This window comes from Eupeodes corollae, chromosome 3 (genome assembly GCF_945859685.1).
Source record: "Eupeodes corollae chromosome 3, idEupCoro1.1, whole genome shotgun sequence".
NCBI classification, from domain to species: domain Eukaryota; kingdom Metazoa; phylum Arthropoda; class Insecta; order Diptera; family Syrphidae; genus Eupeodes; species Eupeodes corollae.
This window is the reverse complement of record NC_079149.1, coordinates 84,194,140-84,213,565: the sequence shown is the minus strand read 5'-3', so window position 1 is coordinate 84,213,565 and position 19,426 is coordinate 84,194,140. Positions and strand designations below refer to the sequence as shown.

General features: G+C 34.9%; 1 protein-coding gene across 1 annotated transcript in view; it reads right to left on the bottom strand.

Moving 5' to 3' along the window:
* Positions 1–17,868: 17,868 nt before the first annotated feature.
* LOC129952802 (protein Aster-B) overlaps positions 17,869–19,426 on the bottom strand; it is a 50,458-nt gene continuing 48,900 nt past the window's right edge. The window contains exon 11 of the mRNA XM_056065634.1: positions 17,869–18,214. Coding sequence (XP_055921609.1) covers positions 18,143–18,214 — 72 coding nt within the window. The 3' untranslated portion in view covers positions 17,869–18,142. The remainder of the gene's footprint in view (positions 18,215–19,426) is intronic.

Genomic DNA, 19,426 nt, shown 5'->3' with positions numbered 1-19,426 from the left:
TGTGGAACTCTTGCAAAATATCGCTACGCACCAAGTTGAAACTCTTCAAATCCAACGTAAAATCAGTGCTGTTATAGCTTCTGAAACATGGAAATGCTCTGCCAACATCTTTAGCAGACTACAAGCTTTCGTTAACGGTTGTCTGCGCTCTTTTCTGAAGATCCGGTGGCCGCAAACCATTTCTAACGTTGAGCTGTGGAATAGGACCACACAGACAAAATTGGACGTAGACATCATGCAACAGAAATGGCGTTGGATAGGCCATACACTGAGGAAACCGGACGACAGTGAGCGTTTTTCTTTTTTAATTCAGAGCAGAGCTCGAACTGTCAAAAAAATAATTGTCTCAAGATCATTTCACAAGATCGTTTTGTAAATATAGGCTAGGTCAAAAAAAAAAACTGCAGTTAATGTCGTCCTAGCCACTAGATACGCCTCCCCATAAGTCCTATACGTTGCTATAGGTTTGATATATGTACTGATGTCTTAGAATTTGAAAGTGCAACTTTTCCTGTTTCTTATTTTTAAGACCTACACAGAAAAGTACTGGCGTTACTGAAAAATCGCTGGCTGATTGAACCTTTTACACGAATAGAAAAAGAACATTTTTAAACAAGGGACGAAGTTAATGCCCAGTTTCGCCATCTCTTATCTTTTCTTTAAACAAATTTCTTTTCCCATTCAAGACTTATTTCTTCTTTGTGCTCGGGTAACCGGCTCATTAACAAATCAAAAAAGATTAAAATATGTCAAAAATTAGATTTCATGAATTTACTCAAAAACAATAATTGCGACAAAAGAAATTCGAAACAGAAATAATGATGATAAGGTTGTCTACACGTCATCTTTTTGGTGTCTGGAAAATAAAAAGTTACAGTGGTGCAGTTAATATTTTTTTTTATTGTTATGACGACAAAATTTACTTCATTCACAAATTTTGTCTTCATTGTCTAATAGGTTTGTTGTATCATTTTTCCGATTAGAAGTTTTGTACTCATTGGCCATATTCTCGAGAAAAATTGTTTATAAATAAGAAACAAATATTTATACTAATCTATCTATTTGATCTATTAAATAAAAAGTTTGAGTTTTCGTTTGTTTCTAATCGCTACTCCGAACATTATTCCAATGTTTCCAAAAGTGAGTTTGTTTAGTAAGGCTTGTAGCATTATTTAGTATTTAAGACCTATTACCGTATTACTGAGATTTCTCGTTTCCTATGTTGTCGAACATTTTAGAATATTGCATGCTTGACAATTTAAGTAAAGGTTTTAACACTATTTGACTTGTTGGTACGGAGATAATCAAGAAACGGTTTTCGCAACGACACGAGATTTTATAAAATTTTTACAAAATATTTAGAACACCAGAAGAAAGGTGTAAACAAATGTCTTTATTCCGAAGTGGAGATTTTTCGCAAATCAAAAAGTCAAGAGACGAAACAATGCTATTTAAAATCTCAACAAGACTATACAAATGTTTGTAAAAAAGCAAAAAATTATACCAACAACAAATAGAATTAAAAATTAATACAGTTCGAGACAGCAGAGACAGGGGGCGCCAAGCCAAGGAGATAAAAAATCAAGACCAACATGTGATGGCTGACATAACTGCTTTGGAATTTCAAACATATTTCAGAGAGCTTCTAAATCCAAAGCAAGAAATAAGTAGCACACTTTATTTAGCGAACTACGTCGAGGACTCAACATTAGATATGCCATTTTGTGTTGGTGAATCAAGGAATCAGGAGAAGATAGGATTCCATGAGTTCACAATTAATGCTACAAATACTTTTTTGGAACAACTCGCAACGACATACAGCAAAATATAAGAAGAATGCAGGGCAGAAGAAACTTTCACTAAATCTGTGATTTTTCCAATTTTCAAAAAGGGCGACACATATGATCCAAGCAATTTTTTTTTAAATAATAAACACACACTCAAGGGGATATTACTACCCTTATTATGCAGAGGCACAGTGTGAGCACTAGGAAAAGGAGAGAGGGTTTAAAAGGAGATGAATATTGCAATGACTAGGAAAGACAGAGTGTAGTGCTGCTAAAGAACGAATCTCTGTATTTGACAGTAAGGCCGAAATTGGACTCGACAGTATACTGATGACCATTCCTAGAAGCGCGAGAATGACCGTTGAACTGTTTGAGGGGAGAAATGCAACTGAGTATTTCTTTCACTAGAGCATAAGCCGTTAAAATAACGGTAAAAAAGGGTCAGACAAGAGACCTTACGACGATGTTCAAGGGAAGTAAATGAACTTATGATGATATTATCATCTATCAATTTAAATGCTCTACGTTCAATACTATTCAAGAAGCTTAAGTAGGTTGCAGGAGCACCAGCCCAGAGATGGGAGCTATACTCAAGCTTTGGACGTATGTAAGTCTTGAAGATAACAGCCAGATCAGAAGGGGTGAATTATTTCTTGCATCGCCTAAGGAAACCCAAACACCTTGCGGCATTTTTGGCGACATCGCGTATGTGATGATTCCACAAGAGGTGGTTGGTGACACACATACCGATAATATCGAGGTGTTCAGTCTCACTGATGCAAGTGCCATCCATGGATAATGGCAATGGGGTATATCTCGCTCAAACCATACAAGACAGCATTGGGTTTTCAAAGCCTTAAATTTCACGCGGTTTTTAAATCCCTATTGTACAGTGCTGTTTAGGTCGGAATTTAATGAGCTTATCATATTTTGTCGTTGCAGTTCCACATCCGAAAAAGATGGATGTGAGTCTGAAAATGAATATGAAAAGCTAAAAGTACTATCGTCAGCGAAACAATGTATTGGATTAGATGTTGCAGACAGGAGATCATTAATAAAAATGAGAAAGAGTGTTGGAGATAGAACAGAGCCCTGGGGCACACCAGCATTTATTTTATGGTTTTCAGACTTGAATCCATCCAATGCTACTTGTATTGAACGATCAGAAAAGTAATTACTAATCCAATGAAGCAGGGATTCATGAAAACCGAAAGCACGCATTTTCGATAAGAGAGCCTGATGTCAAACTCTATCAAATGCTTTTGAAATATCAAGTGCAATAATCTTATTCTCCAAAATGTAAAGATTTGCTCCACTGTTCGGTGAGATGAACCATAAGATCACCAGTGGACCTATTGCTATGAAAGCCGTATTGCCGGTCATTAAGAAGCTTTCGATCTTCGAAATATTTCTTGAGCTAATAATTAATCAGCGTTTCCATAACCTTGGAAAGAAGGGACGTAAGTGCAATCGGTAGGTAGTTAGAGGGTGAGGAAGATTCGCCTTTTTTTGGGAATAGGCTGGACACATACCGTTTTCCATACGCTCGGAACGAGAACTGAGGAGTAGGACAGATGAAAAAGCTTACGCAGCGTTGAAGAACTCCTCTTCAGAACAATAGCGGGGATACCATCCGGACCAGCAGATTTATGTGTGTTTAGAGCTCTAAGGACTGTTGCCACAGCACGAGTGCGAAAAAAGATTGGTCCCATATAATCACTAACTCACTCAAGTACAGGCGGAGTTATAACACTCACTGGCAGCGTAGAATTATCGGCGAACTGCCTAGCAAAGAGACTAGCTTTTTCTAAAGAGCTAACAAAAGGAGTGTCATTGACAATGAGCGTAGGAACCGAAGAAGAGTAAGAATTCCTCATGTTTTTAACAAATGATCAACTATATGTACTGCCTTTGGGACATTGCAGTATTTTTTGCCGTAACTTTTGGCCATGTAAAAATTTGTTAAGTCGAATATGGGCGTTGTAGGCCTTCCTGGCTTGTTTGAACTTTTTCCGGCTTTCCTCAGTACGGTTGACTTTATAGCAACGGAAACTTACCTCTTTGGCCCTAATAATCTCTTTACAGCTCGCATCAAACCAAGCGTTTTCCTTAGGTCTGATACTTTTAACCCTGTTCGGTATAAAAGTTCTCATTCCCAAGAGAATTAAACTTCTGATCATATCAGCGCTGGCGTCAACGTCACTATCGAGGAAGCATAGTGACCAGTTAAAGATCCTGAAGTAATTATTGATGCCTTTTATCAGTACTTCGAGATAATATATGGGTTGAAACAAGGATGCCTTTTATCACCTTTACTTTTTACTTTATATATAAATGATCTACATGCGATTATTGAAGGAGTCGTAATATCGACAGATTAAATATAAGGTTGTTGATGTATGCTGACGACATGGTGATCTAAGCAGAGGATGTGGAGGTTTTGCAACGCATGACATGATAGAAGGTTTTGAAGAGTACTGCGCCAATTGGAATATCGAAGTGAATCCCTCAAAATCGGAAATTATAGTCTTCCGAAATGGTGGCAGGCTATCAAATAGGGAAAAGTGGATTTTCAACGGAGAAGAAATTCGGATAGCACCTCAGTACACATATGTATCTTAGTGTTCTGCTCACTCCAAAAATGACCTTTTTTAAGCATGTAGAGAAAAGAAATGCAGCAGCAAAGAACAGTATTAACGCGACATGGCATTGTTTTTTAAGTATCAACCTCAGTTCAAAATGGAAACTCTTTTTGGCAGTATGCAGAGCTATTCAAACTTATAGTGCACAAGTCTGGGGTTTGGGAATTTTTGATGAAGTGTATAAGCTACAACGATACTTTTTGAAAAGATTTTTCAAGTTACCATCATGCACTTCAAACTATGCATTACCGATTGAAACTGCAGCTAAAGACGGGCACTACTATACATTGGACTAAGACCTTAGATATGTGCAAAAGACTATATTTAAATACAGTGACACGACACTACATAGTAACTTACCAATATTCTCTAAGCAAAACGGTAAATGAGATAAAGAGTTAAGGAGATAAATATAATCGGAAACAGGTTCGGCTTGCACTGGGATGAGAACATGACAAATAAAAGAGACTGGATTGTCAATAACTCACAAATTCTTGATCAACTGAAATCGCATGCAAATGAAGAAGCAGAGCAGAGAGCGGCCCACGAAGTTTTAAGATGTTGGATTATTCAATAGGACCGCAATACATAACAGATGACTTGAAGCCCTACAAAATATCATGAATTTTCAAAGATAGATGCGATCTTATATCACTCAACGGAAATAGGCCTGGAGGCAACACATCAACATTATGTAGCCTGTGCAACATGAGAGAAGAAGAAGATATACAACATTTCCTAGGCAGGTGTCCGGTACTAAGAGAATTCAGGATGAGACAGTTTGAAAAGGCAACTCTAAATGAAGCTTGAATTATTGCTGTCCTTAAGGAAATTGCAGGGATGATTGGAACAGACTCTCGAGTTATATCCACGTGACTATGAGCTACAGAAAACAAATCTTAACAAAGTTTATTTGATTTGAAAATAGTGTGAACTATGAACGCGTACAGAGGGTGGGCCACATTTGTATGGCAACATTTTTTTCATAGTTTTCGATTCTAATATCGGTAAAAAGTTGCGAAATGATGTTTTGAATGAATACAACAAATTTTATTGAGTTCAGACAACTCCTTCTGCCTCCAATTCTTAATTTAAAAAGGCATTGAGTAATACATTTCTAAAGTAAGATAAAACTCCTCCTTGGATTTATTAAAAGGAACTTTTTAAATATTTGATTTTAAATTGACATCAATTTACACAAAAGTCTTTTTTGCTGTCAAATTTTGGCATCAATTGATGAAATAATTCTGAAAGCGCAAAGAAACTGTTTCGTTTGATTACAGGATCAATAATAGTCTGATATTCTATGGAAAGATAGCAACTTTTGGAGATTAAACCCCATAAATGCTGGCTCCATCTTTGCAGGTAGGTTGCCTTTTGATATTGAACCAAGTTGGAACATAGACCTTCACGACGTAAGTTGCTAACACTATCAAACTTTCCGTAGGAGTTGATGTTCCGATATACAGACGAAAAATACGATTGGCTTTAGTGAGCCACCTAGCATGGGAATACTTCCCGGGGGACTTATCAGCTAGGTAATCGGGAGAACTTCCGGTCAAAACTGCTGAAACGATCCTCAATAAATAAAGTTCGTCAGAAGTTAGGTTCTTCGTGTCCATTATCGGCAGCGTAGCTCCTGGAATGCTCTTAAATTTAACGATAGATGTTTTTTTGCAATTTTCCAGATCCTTTCCAATCACTCCTGAAAATGTTCTTGGTCCCGAAGTTACGCCATCAATATGGGCAAATAAATGACGGAATGGCAGCTCATTCATATGCAACATCCTCCAAATTTCCCAACATTGACATTGTTACCATCACATCCAATAGCTTCTAAATTTTCCAACGAAATGTTTTCGTCAGGAAATACTTAACAAACTCTTGTTCAACACATTTAGCAGTACCTGATGTTGGCGCAATGTAACCTAAGTATTTTGACTCTGGTTCGCTTGTTAGTGACATATGTTCTTCGATCACTTGTTCGCGGGAAATACTTTCCATTTCTTTTCCGGTTGACTAATGTTTTGTCCTTTCGACCCTCGAAATATAAAGCCCTGATCTCAGAAACACATTCTTTATTTTGAACACTTTCTCTTGCCTTTTTCGCTCCCTTCTTAGTTTATTTTTATCAATAATGGGTAATTTAGATTCCTGTAGGATTATAGAAGCAATGGCAGCTGCCGCTCTGTCTGATACCCCATAACGGTCGCAGGTGTTACTTGATTATTGTTTTTTTTTCCTTTTCTTTGGAGTCGTCAACTTTAAAAATATCTTCGCTAACTGAATCTTCACGTGAATCCGATGGTGCTTTTGGTGGACTATTGTTATGAACAGAAGCAGAAATACTTTTAGACGTTTTCGCAAGGCCAGTTGCTGATGTTTTTATATCCATTTTTCTTTTCAAACTTTTCTGATTATTTTTTCTAGCGAGTACATCTGTCTTCCCAATTAGTAATCATTTTCCTTGTGGTTCTTTGATCATTTAGAATATTTCTTTCATTCAGTGGTACATTTCTCTCTTTTGGACAATTGCATTTCGAAAACCAGAGCATTTACAAGATGAAATGTCAAATAACACTTTGCTAGCAGAAACAAATTCCTCTAGTTTCTTTTTAGGAATGTTGGGATGGAACTTAAGGAGTTTTTTACACTTACCATGATAAGATTTTATCATTTGTAATGATCTCGTAGTTGAAACAACCGGTAGTGATGCCTGTTTCCAAACAAATTCGATTTTTTCACACACTATATCACTTATTTCCTTGAACGTTGGTTCCTTTTTATTAATTTTCAAATTGTACCTGTTCCATTCATAACATTTCATTACCTCTTCGTAAGTGGGCAGTAAATTATTCTTAAAATCACAAGTCTCGGCAAATATAGGACATTTGAAAGCCTTTCTAGTACGTTCCATTACTACAGATTAATTTAAAGAAATTTTGAAAGCAATCACAAAAACAACTATAAATTTAAACTAAGCTTCAATTTTGCGACTACACTGAAGATGAAGAACCTTAAAATGTTTTTATTTTGAATAAAGTTCTAATAACGAAATGAACAAAACAGAAAGTCAAAGCCACCTCATTTCAATATTAAAAAAATTGAAAAATAAAAAAATCAATCATGGTAAATAAGTTGAAAACGTTAAAACTTTTAAGATACATTTGAGGCAGATAAAATCAACCCATTTCAAAAATATTTTGCATATCGTCACCCGAGAATTGGTTTGTTCCATGCGCCATTGGCACTTTTTCGAGAAAAATGCATTTAAAGGTTCGCGTACTTAGTACTCCGAAGTTAGTCTTATTAAGACTTTACCTGCCAATTTTCAAAGTGTTTTGCCTTACCGTTAACAAGATACGTTAATCAGCACAAAAGTCTACTTTTTTGGCTTGTATCCCACCTCATACATTTTGAAAATGATATTTTTTCCATACACGTGGAACACACAAAAATGAATATGGCACAAACCAATTCTCATCAATATACTCGTATATTGTGAAAGGCAAGAAAGGATGTTGTTGGATGCTAAAATTTTAAAAGAAAATCAATTATATATTTGTTTTCAATGAAGTCTTTATTAAAAAAAAATAAAAATAAAAAATAAATATTTTTCTTTAAAAATAAATAAAAAAACAAACAAAAATTAAAGCAGTTTTCTTGCTATAACACAGTTTTCATTTACAGTACAATATTCTTATTAATTCATTACTCAAAAAGATAGTACATTGTAAATACATTAATTTGGTAAAAACAAAATAAAAAAGCAGTTCTACTGATATCACTTTTTAGTTTCTAAATATTAAGCAATGTTTTAAGATAATGCTTATCAATTTCAGGTAAAAACGGTAACAAGTCTTTAAGGTCTTTTTTTTTTTCTTTTGAGATTTTTCGGTGTTGGTAGTGCACCCTTGGTGGCTGTCTTAAATAAACTTACAGTTTTGTACTCTTTTTCTTTCGCCGAGTTTTTAAATTTTATTTCAAAATCGAATTTTTTTTCATAAAGCAATATTTTTACTTTGGAAAAAGGTACTTTGCTGAAGTCCATTTTGTTAGCCAAAATGGAATACGCCTCAAAATCTTCAGGAAGCATTTGAATAATTTAAAGTTCAACTTTGTCTGTGTTCATGCTTGTTAAAAGCTTGACTAGGTGCAGTGGACCTAGGTTTTTCAAATACTTATCGATTGCCGAATGCGTGCAATCCACCTCCTGAATTAAGCAATGTCCCGGCTCGGAATATCTCTGGACAATCATCTCTACACCACTTCGGTTCAGGAACATTTTAATTGCGGTGGAATTGATTTTGTTCCTATTCTGCGGAACACATGAATCACTCCATAGTATGATGGATTTTAAGGTGGGGCATACTTCAATAAGCCTTTCCAAAAATTTTATTAATGCACTTGCAATGCAAATGTTTTTTACACAGATGGTTTAAAAACCAAAGAAGGGGTTGGTGGAGGTGTGTACTCTGAACGACTGAAATTAAGTCTCTCATTCCGCCTTCCCAATCATTGTAGCGTGTTCCAGGCGGAACTTTTGGCGATTAAGAAAGTCTTGTCTTGGCTCAAAGAAAACTTGATATCAACATCTGATATCCGTATTTTCTCAGATAGCCAGGCCGTTATCAAATATCTGGACTCTGTCTGTACAAACTCTATAACAGTCCATAACTGTCGATCATCTTTAATGGAGATGGCGCAACAGTTTAATATTCACCTTTGCTGGGTGCCGGGCCATAGAGACATTCCAGGTAACTGTAAGGCAGATGAACTCGCCAGGAACGGTACAGTACAGCCCATCCTACCACGTTTGGCAAGTACTGGCATACCAATCGCTACTTGTAAACTGTTGCTAATGCAAGACGCTGCGAGGAGGGCAGGCACCAGGTGGAACAACATCTCCACGTGTCAAGCAACAAAAAACATCTGGCCAACACTGGATATAAAACGTTCAAGGTGCTTGTTCTCTCTAAGCAGATCGCATATAAGCTCGATAATAAGTGTCATAACCGGACACTGTCTAATAGGACAGCACGCCACGAGACTAGGCGTATTCTCAAATGACTTTTGCAGAAGCTGTATGGACGAGGAAGAGGAAGAAACGGTTCTTCATCTTCTCTGCACATGCCCTGCTTTAGCTCGAAAACGCAAGAATTACCTAGGAGAATTCTTCTTTAACGATCTAAACGATCTAAATCATATCAGTATAATCAGCCTCTCACGTTTCGTAAGGGACGCTAGCTGGTTCCATTGAGCTTAGGAGGAAGCCTCAAGATTCATGTGGTATCACAATGGGCCATTAAACTGGCCTAAGTGTGTCCGTTTCCATCTTGGACAGCCACTATAACCTAACCTAACCTAACTTGCAATGTCATTTCCCGAGCGACTTCATACAATTGTCTCGGATATCTACACAATTATAATGGATATGGCACAAACCAATACTAAAATTTTGTTTGCGATCATTGTCCCATAAACATAGCATTTCTTAAACACAAGTGCACGTAGGACAAACCAATTCTCAACATTCTTAGTATTTTTTCTATTTTGTCACCGTAATATGAACGTGGAACAAAACAATTCTGACAAAAAACTTGACAAAAATTATATGGAAAAAATGTCCCAAACGCCAAAAAATTGTTTATGGCACAAAACAATTCTAGAAAATGTTGATTTTGGTGGATATGGAACAAAATTGATGTTGGATATCTCGGGATTGAAAAGACGTAGCGCAAATCTGATCACCGATTTAGAAAGAGCGTATGGAAGAAACCAATTCTCGAGCGACGATATGTGCTAAGGATATCATATGGCCAATTAATCTTTAGTGCTATTAGAACTCTCAATTCTCAAAAATAATTTTTTGACCCACCCTCTCACTGTACGCACATCACTTTAAAACTTTAAAATTTGGATTTTCTCTTTAAATTTATCTAAAATCAAAAATTGTATCTTTTTTATAAATGTACTTAAATGTAAAATTATTTGTATCTTTTTACTTACCCGATAGACGACTCTTTATGCCATTCTCGTAAGTTTTTTAAATCTTTCAACATAACTTTCTTTCAAGTTAGACTCAAATATGTATAAAAATATTAAAACATTTTACTACTACTATTTCGAAGTGAAGCCCATATTTCACTGTTGAAAAGCATTAAAATGAAAATACATTACAATACAATAACCTCAACTTGTAACTGTATAAATTCTCAATTTTCGACGCATGCCTGAAGAGTTATTGAGAAATGATAAGCCCAGCTCCGAATCAGCTTTAAGATTCATAAACACAGAAGTAAAAAAAAAGATCATTTATTAACATTATTGGAATATTCTAAAACTATTTTTACAAATTATAACTTTAATTTAAGAATTTAATCAAAGTTATAATAATAGCAAAAATACTTAAAAACACACACAATTTCTATCCTCTAAGGGCTTTTGTATGAATGTTATGATCTATTTTATTATTGAAACTGAAACATGTAGTGAATAAAATTATTCCTCTTGGATGGAAAGATCAACGACTTTTCCTCGTAGGGTAAATGACTGCGCCTTGATAATCTTCGAGCTATCTGTGGTAAGCTGAATCATCGACATTAAAAAGTGATAATGTGAGTCGAGCGTTAAGTTAGTGTAATCAATAAACAGTCTCACACACTCCCTCACACTGCTGATACTTAATTTTGGGACGATTTAAAAATGTCGTAAGATTTATAAGATTTAATTTCATAGTTTGGTGTAATTATCACAATTGACAAGCGCAGTCAGCCGAAATGTATAAATGTATTTTGTCTTAAATCAGTTGATGTAAGAAAGACGACCACAGACTTGACAATTAAATAATTGATTTACATCTAAAGAAAGCATTTCGACATAAAAAGCAATTCATTTTACTTGTGGTCAATTGGAAACGATGGTTATGAGACGTCAAAATGAGTCGCCTCACATGAGTCGAATGTGACTGTCAACAAGTAGACTTTTGGTTATGAAATCATACAATTCACATATACAGTTGTGTTCATAAAAATAGCAGTACTGGTCACTTTTTATTAGTTTGCCAATTATTTAAATAACGGAAATTCTTACAAAAAAAATGACCATGTTACTTGCATCTTTCGCTTTCATATTAGAGACTTTTAGCTTGAAGTTATTTATTTATTTATTCAGCTTAATACAAGCTATCATAACTTAACTTAACTTAACACTAGCTTAACAACATTAATTCTTGTGGGCCCTAAGGCCTACATAAAAGCTCTTTAATGTACAAGAACTAACAATTTCGATTTTATTTGACTTAAAATTACAAGGGACGGGGAATTCGTACTCAAAAAGGGAAGAAGAAGTAAAGGATATCTTTCAGATGGGATTGAAATCGAAGACTACCATAGCAGCGTTGCAGTGACGAAGAATTCTGGACATTGGTTCAAAGTGCCCGTAATTAGTGCGGTGATGAGGGATATAGAATAGGTAAACAGATCGCAGATTTCGAGGGTTGGTGTTAAGATGAATATCACTCAGGAGTGCCGGGGAATATATCAGCGTTTTTGCGTCTAATATATAAGGGCTGCAAACCTATCAGTTTTAGTCGATCGGCCACGTAAGGCAAATCGAACGAAACGTCTTTGAACATTTTCAATTCTGAGTGAATGGTTTTCATAAAAGGGAAACCATACTTGGCATTGCATATTCAAGATGAGGACGGACTAGGGAAATGTAAAGCGCTTTAGCTACATAGGGGTTGGAAAATTCTTTTGACCATCTCTTAATAAAACCGAGAGATCTATTAGCTTTATTAATAATTTGGTCAAAATTGGAATGGAAATTCAGGTGTTTGTCACACATAATACCAAGATCTCTAATAGAATCGACTACGTTGACGGCGTCATTAAGGAAGTAGTATACTCTATGAGATGGGATTTGTTTTCGCAAAAAGGTCATTTGTTTACATTTACCTACATTTAACTCTAGGAAATTATGCATGTACCAAACAAAAAAGATATTAAGATCATTTGGTAAAAGTAAGGAATCAGATGGAGTAGAGATAATCTTAAACATTTTCTTATCATCCGCAAACATTAGGATATCTGAGTTTTTTAATTTAAGACAGACATCGTTAACAGATAAGACGAAGAGAAGGGGGCCAAGGTGACTACCTTCACCTTGTGGTACTCCAGAAGTTGCATGTATAGGACTGGAGACTGAGTTACGGAAAAGGACTCTATAAGTGCTATTCGCAAGATAGGAGCTTATCCAGTTTATAAATATAGATGGAAAGCCTAGAGCTCTTAGTTTGAGATAAATTATCAAAGGCTTTGTTTGTAATCAGTGTATACAACATCAACTTCTTTCCCATTCTCAAGGGCTGACAAAACTTTGGATATAAATTCAATTAAGTTAGTCGTAGTGGATCTAACTTTAAGAAAACCATGTTGATCGGGGGAGAATAAAGGTTTGCAATGGAAATAAACGGAATCATAAACTAAGCTTTCAAAAAGTTTTGGAATGCATGAAAGTTTAACAATAGGTCTATAATTGTTAATTTCAGTTTTACTGCCTTGTTTATGAATGGGAAATATAAATGAATGTTTCCATATATGAGGAAACACACCTTGGGAAAGAGAGAGTTCAAAGAGTGCAGTTAGAGGCTTTGACAGAGAATGCATACATTTTTTTAGAAAAACTGATGGGACGCCATCAGGACCAGGGCTAAAGTTTTCTTTGAGGCTTACGATTTTGGCAAGTACCATTTCTTCAGTTATTGTAAACGATGAAAGGGAGGTTTGAGTGCAACCATCTAAATAACTAAAGTAGTGTGGATCAGGATCATGCAGATGTTCAGTATACGATTTGCTAAAGTAATTAGCAAATAGATTTGATATGGTTGTTGGAAAGAATTATAGGCTAGAAGATAGTTGTTGTGATCAGTATCAGATTTGGACTGTAAAAAGATCTTCCAAAGCTTGTTACGGGTATTTCTTAGGCTTCGGAGCTCTCTGTTATACCAAGGGGGAGCAGAGGTGAAATCTTTTCTACGAGAAAACGGTACTGATTCTTCAATACAGTACGAAAGAATCAAATAAAACCAAGTCGCAAGGGACTCAACTGTTAAGTGGAGGGATCTTAATTCAAAGTCGGCTGAGCTAAGAAGATTGTTAAGTTTGGTGAAATCAGCCCTACGAAAATCATAACAGTAATTTTCCATTTCAAAAAAGTTGAGAGAAGGTGAGGGCTCGGGGAGACAACACAGTTATCGCAATTAGATGAGAATATGAGATCGAGGTGTCTCCCCATAAAGTTTGCTACACCATTTAGTTGAAAAAGACCACAATCAGACAGACGATCAATTAATAGCGATTTAGATTAAGATTTAGATTCAGAAGAGATGTTAGTTGGAAAGAAGGATGTCTGATCATCTGAGGTGGACCAATTGATATGGGGAAGATTAAAGTCTCCAAGAACGATGATTAAATCATTAGGTTGCACTAGTTCAAGCAGATAATCAATGGCATTAACAGCGGCTTGGTATGCTTTAATTTGTTGGGCTGGTCGAATATAACCCTAGTGTAACCTTACCTGATACACCTTCAAATTCGATTGAAGTGGGAATACGGAGTATAAAAGCATACCACGACCGTGTGTATTACTCGAATATTCCACGACATCCATTCGATAAATGGAATAGTCGTTAGTGAGAGTTCAATACTAAGGATATCAGGTGTGAGGTTGCTTTCGGTAAGGGCAAAAATGTCATAAGGAAGGTTTTGGGAGTTATTAAAGACGGCAGAAGTTTTAGACCTTAACCCTCTTACATTTTGATAGTAAAGGCTAAGTCATTTAGGTTTAGTGGTCTTTAGGTTGGAGCGATAGTATTTCTTCATGTCTGCACGGGATTTTTGGATATGAGATAGTCGTTTTGAAGAGATAAACTACGCAAAGGAGGTTAGGTCTTCTCTCACTTTTTGAGGAGACATTTCAAGGCCATCATGAAATTTTAAGAATATTTCCATAAGTGTATCACGTTTGGTAGGGAGGCCTTATTGGGAGATTAAAACCTTAATGTTTGTATTTGTTTTACCTTCAAAGCAAACAGAATCTGGTTTGTCGTGCAGGAAAGCTAGGTAAAGACGAACATTGTTGTAGATTTTGTGGTCTCTAAGACGGGACATAACATACCGATCATTAGTATTGGCCTCAGATAAATGTTTAGTTAACTTAACATTTGGAGGAATCATGAAGAAGAAGTAGGGTTAATGGTGTGAGAATGGATGAAATTTGTATAAGCGGTTGTTTTAGCAGGAGCATCAACCATCGGAGAGCAAAAAACCAAGACCCGGATGAGAAGTTTTAAAAGAAACTCGTTTGGATGGAGGCTTTACAGATGTAGGAGAAGTTTTCCGTTTAAGTTTCAATATTTTTTTTGGGATCAGGTTTGGGATTAGGTAGGGGATTAAGTTGGGAATTAGGTTTAGGATTAGGTTTGGGAATAGGTTTGGATTTGTTAGACTTAATTATTGTATTCCGAAATGACGCTGTGGACACTGTGGACGCTGCTTACCCCACCCCATTCATTAAAAAATTGCAGATTTCCCCTTTGGAGATACTTTAGTACTTTGTAAGGGAGACGGTTGCTCGATAGTGCCATGACTTTCTGGATGTAGCTGAAATGAAGTTCGAGAGTGTGTATATAAAGCGGTGGTAAACCTGTTTCCAGATGTACCATGTAGTTTCGATAGTTGTATGGTAATCTGAAGATTTTTTTGACAAAATATCTTATACTTCTAGCTCGGGAAAAAATATTGTAAACGGTGGAGTAGTCTTTTCGGAAACCCGCTTGGAACTCACTGAGTATATCGTTGTCTCCCATCCAGTTCGTCAGTCTCTGCAACATAATCCCAGTAAATATTTTTGTCACTGTATTGAGGAACGAGATTCCTCTGTAATTGATTGGATCTTTTGGGTCACCCTTCTTTAGTAAAGGAAATATTTTTTCTTCTTGAAGCTTTCCGGTACCTTTCCAAAATTAAAAATAGAGTTGTAAGCCTTTGTAAGCTCTTCTGGAAAAGTTTCAGTTGAATTTATGAAGAATTCATATGGAATACGGTCTTCGTCAGGAGCTTTGTTAGTGTTGCAGCGGGAAATGACCCTGCTTACATCTACTGCAGTTATTGGGCAATCTAGCTCTACTTCCAAAAATAGCAGCGCAAAGTGAAGTTCGTTTTCATTGAGATTGTTGTTCAGGAGCTTCTCGAAATGGGTTGCTAACATAGAAGCATCAACTTTTATATTCTGCCCAAGAGTTGTGCCGTTTATTGGTTTCACGATCTTCCAGAAGGATCTGCTATCGTTAACATCCTTTAGTTTCAATGCTAGTGTGAGAGTGTATGCTTTTTGTTTTTCTTCGCACAGAGTTTTGTACTTTTTGTTTGCTTCTTGGTATAGGTATTTCGCGTTTGTAGTTCCAGTTTTTGTCAATATCCTTAAGAATGCGAACGACTTTTTTCTGGCTGCTTCGCATTCCCAATCATAATAAGGCTGTTCTCCCTTTGTCTCGATTGGAGCGGTCTGTGGCTGTGACTATACAGGTTGTTAGCTCATCTGTTCCGTTGATGGTTTCAACTAGTCTCTGATTTACTAGCATAAGTCCTTCATCTAGGTTTGATCTGTATCTCTCTTGCTGCCCTTAATTCTGCAAATAATTCAGGTTGTCTCCCTTTGTTAATAATTATTCGGTTGTCTCCAACCCTACCATTGAAGTCTCCCATAATTCCCAAAAAGGATGGCTACTGAAAGAAATTGTTCAGTTAGCAAAACAGAACCCTTCCATTGGCTCTAGGAAAATAAGAAATGGACTTCAATTGTCTGTTAGCGCTGTCACAATACGAAGACGTCTTTTGAAGCGAAGTTACCAGCCCAAAGTTCACGCAAGGTACCATTCTTAACGAAAAGGCATGTGGCAAAGAGAATGAAGTTTGTTAAAGCTCATAGAGATTTGGCAAAAGAGAAATGGAGGAATGTTCTGTGGAGCGATGAAAGCAAAGTCGTCCTTTTTGGGTCCAAGGGTCATCGAGAATATGTTAGAAGACCCTAAAATGCAGCATACGATCCATGGTACTATATAAAAACAGTGAAGCATGGTGAAGGAAAAATTATGACATGGGCTTGCTTTTCATGTTATGGGGTCGGGATTATTTATTCCATGGGGGTATGTTACCCTATGCTGAAGAGAAAATGCCGTTGGTTTGGGTATACCAACAAAACTATGACCCGAAGCATACGTCAAAAAAAGCCAAAATCATGGTTTGCGCAGAAGAAGTTATCCGTTATGGAGTGGCCCGCTCAATCCCCCGACCTTAAGCTCATCCCAAATTTGTGGGAGGATGTTAAGAACGCAGTTTATAAAGCACAACCCAAGAATTCGAAAGAATTGTGGGAAGCAGTGCTTGATTCGTGGAACGCAATACCAGTCGAGGGTAGTCAGATTTAAGTGGACTAGATCATCATAAAAAACAATGGTTAGGCAACAAAGTACTAATTGTAAGCTAAAATTATTTGTATACTTTCATATAAGTTATTACAGTTTTTACTTCATAGGTAATAGATCTAGTATTTTGTCATGCACTGCTTTTTTTATGAACAGCCAATATTAAAAAGCGGTTTTTACTGTGGCAAAGCTTACGTTAAAAATCGATAGTACTTATTTTCTATTATTATGAATAAAATATTTTAGTTTGTTATTAGAATTTTAATAATGTATATTATAACGTTGATATTGAAGGCCTTTTTGTTTTATTTGGAAGCACTGCTATTTTTATTAACACAACTGTAAATATGTAGATCACAGCAAACTTTAAGTATTTACATTTATTTTCAAATATAAGAAAATTCAAATAAATGTAGAATGTATGTAGGTTCAATCAATCACTCAATGTTTTAATTAATTCAGACCATAAATTTACAAAAATTTGTACATGAGTATAATAATAGAAATGTACCATGAACTGATAAGGTATATTAAACTTCGAAGCATTACAATGCAAAGGTCTTATGCGTATTTTGATAATGATAATACTTAGATAATATAGTCATGGTAGAATATCTACACTGAGTTGGTTTCTGAAACAAAAAAGTTAAAAGACAATCGTGCATCGATAAACCCACATAATTTTGTTCTGTGATAAGTTTAAATAAAACAAATGTTATTGTACTTCTCAAAAAAAAAATATTATTATTATATTATAAAAAAGCATTATTTTTTATGCTGGATAGATACAAAAAACCATCTTTAGAAGACATTTTAATTTTAATTTAAGTTTACATTTATGTATAATTATATTTATTTACCATACTTTCTAGAAACAAAAAGAAATAATACATTTTGAGTTTGATTAAACTTTTACATTCATAATGTTTCACACATTTATTTATTTATTTCATATTTTATATTTTATTACTAACTGACCAGTTTATCAGCTTACAAAAACACAATATTCTTTTTTACAGAAAAATCACACTAATACAATAAAATTGAATATTTTTCAACTTTTTAATATAATATACCTAATTTTACAACAAAAAAAAATTATTTAAAAAATACATTTTTACTAAAAAAAAATACTAGTTTTGAATAAAAAGAAACACAAATGCACCTACTCCTTAATGTATGTTATATGTTTTGCGTGAAGAGGAGAAGTAAGCTAAAGCTTTTATCTAAATGCTTGCACCGACCCTCGTCGATTGGAACAGATTTATATATAAGAGTTCGGCCAAAACGTTCTCAGTCTGGAACAAAGGAACAAAAAAAAATGCAATTTGGAATAATTGTATTCAAAAACAAAAATTCAACAAGCAAAACAAAACTCAATTTTACATAATGAAGTTTGTGTAGATGCATATTTATTAAAGAATTAATGCAATAAATTATTGTATTTGAATGATTTCAGAAATATTTGGCGTTGAAGTTTATTGACAAAAAAAAGAACAATTTAAACATTTAAATGTCTCACAAAATAATCACATTATACTTTAAAATTATATAATTCGCCATATGAAATAAATATTAGAATAATAATTGTGCCTAGTGAATTGGGTTGAAATTTCTCTAAGTTTTATTATAAATTATTTTTTTTATGTTAATTTTATTTAACATTCGATGTAGTATTATTTTTTGACAATAAGTTCCATTCAAGTTAGTTTATACAATTTAATATTTTATGTGTTCTGTTGTGAAGAGTCGTCGAACTAAGACGTGTCTATCATTCATTACCTTTGCTTGTATAATAAATTGGTCTATACCGTGATATACATTGATTAAATACAATCAATTATATTCCCAAAAATGAATGAGTGTGTAATGTGCTAAAGAAAAATAACCTTAAACTTTAAAAATGGAATGAACTGGATAAAAGGAAAAACCTTAAACTTTAAAAATGGAATGAACTGGATAAAAGAAAAATAATATGCTATTTCAGAAATGATGGCTAGTGGAATTTAAAGAACACTGTTTTGCAAAAGATGAAATTAGAATGAGTGACGCACTAAAAGAAAAACCATGTGGAACGACTGAAAGGAAATAACAACTGTTAGCCAAGTATTTTCGCCACTGAAGTACCATCGTGACACCGCCAATAAATAACATAAGTCAAAATGTTATTAGAATATTAGATTTGAAACCAAGGGATATGGTAGGTAAAATCAATGTTTTTTTTTTTATTTCAATAAACACATCATAGATAGCCCTATTATGGCTATCAACTATCAATTATTTGATAACTGATAACTTCTATCAATTTATTGATAATTTGGTATTATGAGTATCAAATGATAATATTTCACCCGTTGTGAATACTAATCAATATACGATTGTGAATAGGTTTTGTTTGCTGTTTGACGTTTGTCATTTGTGCTGAGTTCTTGTGTTTTGTTTTATAAATAATTTCGGCGGTAATGTAAGTTGTTTTCATTAAATAAATTTCTCTTTTTTCTTAATAATAT